This window comes from Alligator mississippiensis, chromosome 1, assembly GCF_030867095.1.
Source record: "Alligator mississippiensis isolate rAllMis1 chromosome 1, rAllMis1, whole genome shotgun sequence".
NCBI lineage: Eukaryota > Metazoa > Chordata > Crocodylia > Alligatoridae > Alligator > Alligator mississippiensis.
In genome coordinates this window covers 1,517,056-1,524,490 of record NC_081824.1, presented here as the reverse complement: position 1 = coordinate 1,524,490, position 7,435 = coordinate 1,517,056, and the positions used below count along the sequence as shown (strand labels likewise).

Sequence of the window (7,435 nt, the reverse complement as noted above, 5' to 3'; positions counted from 1 at the left end):
ATGGCCATGGACCGCACTGGCCTCCTCCTGCCCTGCTTTCTGCTGCTGGCCGCCAGCTGCCAGCTCCGGGATCTCCGAGAAGATGTTCCCAGTGCCGTGAGTCCCCACTTTATGCTGGGGTGCAGCATTTCCCTCTAGGCGCGGACATGGGCGTGCTCCAGCCGGGGAGATGGTGCACGGGGTGCTCTGCAGGATGCATGTGCCTCTTTGCAGCCATGGCTCCTGGGGGCACAGAGGAGCTGGGTGGGCTGGGGGCAGCAGGGCAAGTGTGAGCCCCAGAGCGACAGTGAGTGGGAGGTGTGGGGGGCACGGTTGGGGCAGGGTGGGGGCAGAGGAGGTACAAAGAGGGGGTTGCAATCCTGGCACAGCCTGCTCTGGCCTCCCCAGGGAGCCCAGTGTATCGTGAGCTCTTGTTTCTGCTCCCCTGGGATGAGCCTTGTTTCACAGACGGGAAACTGAGGTAGGAGTTTCCAGGCTCCCGTGAGCAGCACAGAGGATCCTAGCAATGCTCCCAATTCCGGGTCTGGGACAGGCTGGGCCAGGAGCAAACACCAAATGGGTCGGACCCAGCTCCCTGCATCCATCCTGCCCTATGGCCCGCAGCTGTGAGTGCCCCTGGTTTCCCCGCATGCAGGAAAGATGAGACTCCGGACGTGGAAATGGTCAGGGAAGGGACAGAGCCTGGAGGGGAGATGAACAGCACGCGAGATACCCCCTTGCCCCCCAATGCAGGGGCAGGGCCGGCCGCTGCCTTCCCCACAGCTCTTTTACACCTGCAAGGACCTCAGTCACGGCACGGGTGTGGGTGGCCACCGATGACACTTGCTCCAAGGGACTCGCACCCCTTGACCTGTGACCCCAGCTCACATGCGGCTCTTGCCCTTCCACAGAGCCCTGGTGGGGAGCACGTGTCCGGGAGCCCCCGAGGACGAGCCAGGAGGGCAGCTGGTGAGTGGGGCAGGGGAAGGGGCTGGATGCGACGGTCAGACCCCGTGCATGAATGACAAGCAAGAGAAAACATTGGGCAGGCATCCCCATGCGAGAGGCGGGGAAACTGAGGCATGAAGCGATCAGGTGACTTGCCCAGGGTCACACCGGGAGCCGGTGGTGGAGGTGGGGTCTGCACCCAGATGCTGGAGTGTGGAGCTGGTCCCCTGAACCCCCCGGGAACGCTTCCCTCCCCCCCCAGATCTATAGGAGCCTAATAGAGGCAGATAAGACCCCACGGTCTCTCCAGGCTGGTTCCCTCCGTCCGTCACACCAGTGCCGTGGGGTGGCTATGTGGGGGCCCGTCGAGCCTGGACTGGGGAAGCCACGGAGCTCGCAGCCCCTGCACTGCACACTGCACCGGTGGGGGTGTCTCGTTGTCATTGCAGACACCGTCAGCGTCGCTGCATACGTGCGACTGACCCTGCTGGTCTCAGGCGCGACCAGCTCTGCCCAGCTCCAGCTCCTCTTCGGTGCTGTGCCCATGCCCAAGCCGTTGGCATCCCTCGCGGGCAACGTCACAGCCATGGCCATCACCACCGGTCAGCAGCTGATGGGCTCTGGGGGGGGGGCCCATCGTCCAGGCCTCCCGTGCCCGGCCAGCCCCCAGGGCTCCAGGGAGCAGGTGCCAGGCTCGGGGCCGGTCCTCACCCACTGCTTTGTGCCCCCAAGACTGCAGCCAGGCGCAGATCGGGAGCCGGGACTGCCGGTGCCTGCCGGGCTATGGCTGGAGCGGGGACCTGTGCAGCCAGGCCTCTCCCTGCGGTGGGCTCGACTCTTCCCTCGCGCCCTGCAGCTGCCTCCGCTGGACGTCCAGCAGCACCGGATACTGCCAGCCACCGCCTCCCGGGACAGGCGAGCTCCCCCAGCCCCGAGCCCCTTGGGCAGGGGGTCTCCGGGCCAAGGGCTTTCCTGATCTGCCCGCGGACCAGGGCCTGACCTGCGGCTTCTCCTTCCAGATGCACCTGACTCCACGCTGGCACCCCAGGCAACTCCAGCAGGGGGCACCCTCACCGTCTCAGTGACCAATGAGACGCCAGCAGGGGGCACTCTTACCGTCTTGGCGCCCAATGAGACGCCAACAGGGGGCGCCCCCCTGGTCTCCATTCTGCCCCCAGTGCAGACCTCAGCAGGAGTTGACCTGACGCTCTCCTTCCCGCTGGGGCCGGGGGCTGCGGACGTCCAGTGGCTCCTGCTCGGCCCGGGGGGCGGCTTGGGGATGGAGCTCCACAATGGGACGCAGGTGACGCTGGTCGTGAATGGCTCCGAGGCCATCCTGAGGGTCACGTCCGTCTCCTCCGACTGGGCAGGTACCCCCTGTTTCCCACCCACACGCCCTGCCGGGGTAGGACCGGCGAGGTGATGGGGCACTAGTCCCCTCTGCAAAGGAGCCCGTGTTGGGGATCTCATGGGTGGCAGGGGCTGGGTGCAACATTGGCCACCCCTGCGTGGAAGCAAGGGCCAGGCTGGGACGGAGGACACGGGCACAGCCAGGGAGAGCAGGCTGCCCCGTGGGTGACGCTGGCCTCGTGCCCGGCAGGGCTGTACGTGTGCCAGTACATCATCATGAGCACCTGGCACCAGCTGCAGCAGCGCGTGGTCGTCGCTCCCAGCCCTGCAGACCTTGCCCAGACCCCGGCACAGGTGTCCATGAACTGCAGCTCCGCAGCCGGGCTTGCGCTGCAGTGCTGCATCCGCAACACGGGCCAGGCCTACAGCGTGGCCTGGAGCCCCGGGCCGGCCCAGCCAGGTGCGTGCTGCATGCAGGGGCTGGGCGGGGGTCCCGGGGAGCTGCCAGGTTGCATAGGTGCCGAGGTCCCCAGAGGCTGCAGCCTCGCAGCTTGCTCTGCTTTCCGGCCTCGTGTTGTCTGTCTGCAAGGTTTCACCCCAGATAATTTGTTCCTCCTCACTCACAGCTCTGGAGGGCGTTAATTAGATAACGAGAGCCCTGATCCCAGCCCCCGTGGCACATGCAAGCCCCTTCCCCTGGTCATGCATGCTCCCACATGTGCATCGCATCACCAAACGACTCCCGTTCCATCGCAGAGGCGCTGATGGGTGACACGGACCCCCTGTGCCACACGCTGGTCCTGGCCACCTGCCCTAGCCAGGACACCACGTACCAGTGCACCTTCACGGGTGAGGGGCCGGGATCCGCGCACAGCCTCGTGACCGTCTCTGTCATACAAGGTGCGGGGCTCAGAGGGCGGCAGGTTCGCTGGCTGGGGGCTCAGGTCCACCCCAGGGGCCTGATCCTAACCTGACCCCTAGCTCCACCGGCATCGGTCCCCGGGGTTCAGCCATCACTGCCTCCTCCTCCCTATGTGCCCCTGTAGCCGGGGACCTCTTCTGCCCCCAAGACCGCAGCCGGGGCACGTGGGGCACCACCAAGGCAGGGCGCGTGGCCGAGACGTGGTGCCCGGAGGGCAGCGCCGGGATAGTGCGAAGGACCTGCACACCTGAGGGGACTTGGGGGGCCATGACGAGCCAGTGCACCTCGCAGGAGCTGCTGGCTGGACTACGTCGGGCCCGGGTGAGTCCCTGGACCCCCCTTGCCGCACCGAGCTCATCTGCCCCACGGGGCCTGGGTCCTCTCCCTTCAAAAGAGACAGCCCCTGCTTTGCAGTCACTCCCCAGGCCCTCAGCTCCCTTGTGCGCTGGGCTGTTGCCCACAGGAGCTTCGCAGAGAGGAGCGTGGCCATGATCATGGGGGAAAATGAGGCAGAGAGAGGTGCTGGGTGCTGGGGATGGGACCGGGCTGTGCCAATTCTCCCACTGGCACCAACCCCTCGGGGTCCTGGCTGGAGGATCTCGCCCCTCCGCTCAGGCTCAGCCGGCAAGAGTGGGGTCAAGATCCCCCGGGCATCCCAGGCAGCCACGTGCCTCTGCAAAAGGTGCTTGTTGGCTCCAGAAAGGTGAGGGGCTGTGTCCTCCCCGGGGCCATGCCAGCTGCCAGGACCGGAGTTGCTGCCCAGCTCAGGACTGGGCCCTGGGGCAGTGTCCAAGGCTCCCTCATCATCCCCCCTGGGCCCTTCCCTCGCACACACCCACTCGGAGGACCGTGCCCCCGCAGCTGCTCCTGGCGGGGCTGGGCAGCCCCCGGCGTGATCTGGCTGACCTCATCGAGTGGCTGCAGTGGGAGACGGACCCCAGCCGGGGCCTGGTGAACAGCTCCCTGGACCTGCTGGCTCTGGCGACCGTGGCAGACACCATCGCCCACATTGCCATGGACACCGGCACGCGTCTCAACCACAGCAGCGTGGCCGTGAGTACCAGATCGGGGCCAGCCTGGGCTGCAGCGGGGCGAGACGTCTTGCTTCGTGCAGGTGGGAAGGGGCTACTAGGCTCGAGGGGACTGAGGGAAGGGGAAGGGGAGCAGGGGGTGGCACAAGACAGGCCAAGCTTTCAAGGATGGTGGGGCCAGTGCGAGTGTCTCCGTGCTTGCAGAGCTTCCTGGTGGCCGCCAGCCAGCTGCTGGATGTCTCCACCATGCCCCTGTGGTCAGAGGCCCAGGCCTGGGTGCCCTCCCTGCCCTCCAGGTTCCTGCAGGCCATTGAAGGCATCACCGGGCTCCTGCACCCCATGCCGGGAAACTTCAGCCTGGCCCTGCCCAACCTGGAGCTGCAAGGAGCCACGCTGGAGCCCACGGCCCTGAGCGACTACGACAAGGCCTTCGCCACGCGGCCGCCACTCCGTGTCCATATTGCCAAGGCAATGCTGGAGGCGCTGGTGCCGCCAGGTGCCAACGTCACGGTCACCAGCATGGTGCTGAAGACACTGGGGGCTGTCCTCCCCGGACACTACGCCCCCGACCTCGGCAATGGGAGCTTCACCTTAGCCAGCCTGGTGCTGGCCAATGCCATCGTGGCCAACAACGGCAGCGTGAGCCAGGCCCAGATCAACATGACTTTCGGGCACCGGGAAGGGCTGGGGGACAGGGGTGGGCAGACACCGCAGTGCGTCTTCTGGGACCACAGGTTGTTCGAGGGGGCCGGGGGGTGGTCCTCCGAGGGCTGCCGAGCCACGGACGCAGGTCCCGGTGCCGCCACGCGCTGCCTGTGCCAGCACCTGACATCCTTTTCCATCCTCATGTCCACCCGCCACGTGGCCGACGGCTTCTGGCTAAGCTTCCTGAGCCAGCTGGGGGTCTGCGCCTCCATTGTGGCCCTGCTGCTCTGCCTGAGCATCTACCGCCTGGCCTGGCCCACCGTGGTGCGGAGCAAGGTCTCCTACTTCCGCTACATGACGCTGGTCCAGATCTGCCTGTCCCTGCTCCTGGGCAACCTGTGGTTCGTGGGCGGTGCCCGCCTGGCCGCGGAGGGCTGGGGGGAGCTGTGTATGGCAGCCGCCTTCTTCATGCACTTCTTCTACCTGGCCACCTTCTTCTGGATGCTGGTGCAAGCCGTCATGATCTTCCACCAGCTGGTCTTCGTCTTCCACCAGCTGGCCCGTGCCTCCGTCACCCCCTTCATGGTGACCGTCGGCTACCTGTGCCCGCTGGCGATCGCCGTGGCGACCGTGGCGGTGTACCAGCCCCGGCAGCAGTACCTGCACCCCACTGCCTGTTGGCTGAGCGGATACAGCGGGGCCGTCTACGCCTTCTCGGGGCCGGTGCTGCTGGTCGTCCTGGCCAACCTGCTGATCCTGTTCGTGGTGGTGATGAAGCTGATGCGGCCGTCGGTGTCTGAGGGGCCTCCGGCGGATGACCGGAAGGCTTTGCTGGGCATCCTCAAAGCCCTGCTGGTCCTCACGCCCGTTTTCGGCCTGACGTGGGGGCTGGGTGCGGCCACCATGGCCGGGGACAGCTCGCGGGGATCCCACTACACCTTCAGCATCCTGAACTCGCTGCAGGTGGGTGGAGTGGCACCCCTGTCCCAGGCACCAGTGCTCTCGGTGGCGGGGCAGGGGCTCGCATTCAACCTGGCCTCCACCAAGCGGCTCCAGCCCCGTGATTCTCAACCGGGGGTGCCACTACCTCCTTGGAGGGGTGCAACACAATATCAGCCCAGCCAGCCGTGCAAACCCCAACCCGTGATTCGCAGGGTGACCCCAGAGATTTCAGGGTCCAAGCCATCCTGCCCAGCCTGGGGGCTGGCTGGGCTCTTTGCAGCAGAAGAGCCGCTCTGGGATTTTTCCGTAATGAAGGAACAGGTGAAAGCTCAGAGCCGGCATCTTGCAAAGGGGGCCGGAAACCTCCACTTTGTCTGGTACCACTGGCTGCGCAGGCTAAAGGGCCTGGTCCCGGCAGCTGGGTCCAGTTGTCTCTGCCGGGTCCCCGTCCCCTCGCGCTGGGGTGGAGCTCAGCAAACGGAGACCCTGGGAGCCGGGGGAATGCATGGGCGACGCATGAAGGATGCTGACACGGAGCCTCTCAGCCCCTGCCCTTTCTCTCCCTCCCACGCAGGGCGTCTTCATCCTGGTCTTCGGCTGCCTCCTGGACAAGAAGGTGAGCAGCCTCCGGCCTTGGTGGTTCTGGGGCATCTGCCCCAGGCACAAGCCGTGGGGTAACGGGGCCATCTCATGTCCCTCCCAGGTGCGGGAAGCCTTGCTCCGGCGCCTCCACAAGCTGCCCAGTGTCAGGGCCGGCCTCTCACAGGTGAGCGTCAGCACAGCCAGGGATGAGCGTCATGTCCTGGTCTCCCCAGGGCAAGTGCCTGGGGCCGGATCCTGCACCCACAGCCCAGCAGGCTCCGGGGCATCTGCAGCTTTGAGCCCCACTGGGCTATCGGACTCGGCCAGCCATGCCCCCCTGGGTGCACCGCTGTCCCCACGCCGGCCCTGCTGCTTGCCCGGGGGCTCGCGGAGCCAGGCCAGGCCAACGCATTGTTGGGGCATCTTCCTCTCTGTGTTTGCAGAGCAAGAGCGACGGCTTGGACCCGAAGCCCGGGCACTAAGCAAAGTCGAGGTGTGCAGGTAAGGGCAGGTCTGCTGCACCCTTGCATGGCGCTGGTCCCCAGTGCACGCACGTGATGCTCTTCTCCCACTGCCCCACAGCTCCCGTGTCAGGGGTGACTGTCGTTTTGCTCAGAGGTTAGGCACTGGGTTTGTGTGGGCTGGTTTGGACAGAGCTGATCCTGCCTCAGGCGGGAGTTGGACTAGTTGTGACCTGTGCAGCTCCCTTCCAGCCCCACGCCTGTAGGATTTTAAGACCGAAAACAGCTGCAGGTCCTGAAAACGCAGTCTGGAAGAAGGAGAAGGGAAGCCTGAAAGAGCTGGGCTTGAGAAGAGAGGGGGGAGACTTGATGCAGCATCAACCATAGAAACGCTTCAAGGGAACAGGGAGGGAGGCAATGGGCTCAAGTTGCAGAGGTTTAGGTTGGATATTAGGAAAAACTTTCTCACCAGGAGGGTGGTGAAGCACTGGAACAGGCTCCCCAGAGAGGTGGTGCAGTCTCCATCCTGGGAGGTTTTGAAGACCCGAGTAGGCAAAGCCTTGGCTGGGATGATG

General features: G+C 65.6%; 1 protein-coding gene across 1 annotated transcript; it reads left to right on the top strand.

The window, feature by feature from the left end:
• On the top strand, positions 1 to 6,881 carry ADGRF3 (adhesion G protein-coupled receptor F3). The gene is made up of 12 exons (XM_006258659.3): positions 1 to 96; positions 891 to 948; positions 1,377 to 1,529; positions 1,947 to 2,297; positions 2,528 to 2,737; positions 3,034 to 3,177; positions 3,324 to 3,520; positions 4,061 to 4,252; positions 4,435 to 5,838; positions 6,392 to 6,433; positions 6,521 to 6,583; positions 6,843 to 6,881. Exons 1-12 carry the CDS (start codon positions 1 to 3, stop codon positions 6,879 to 6,881), a joined length of 2,949 nt encoding a protein of 982 aa, XP_006258721.3.
• The last annotated feature ends 554 nt before the right edge of the window (positions 6,882 to 7,435 follow it).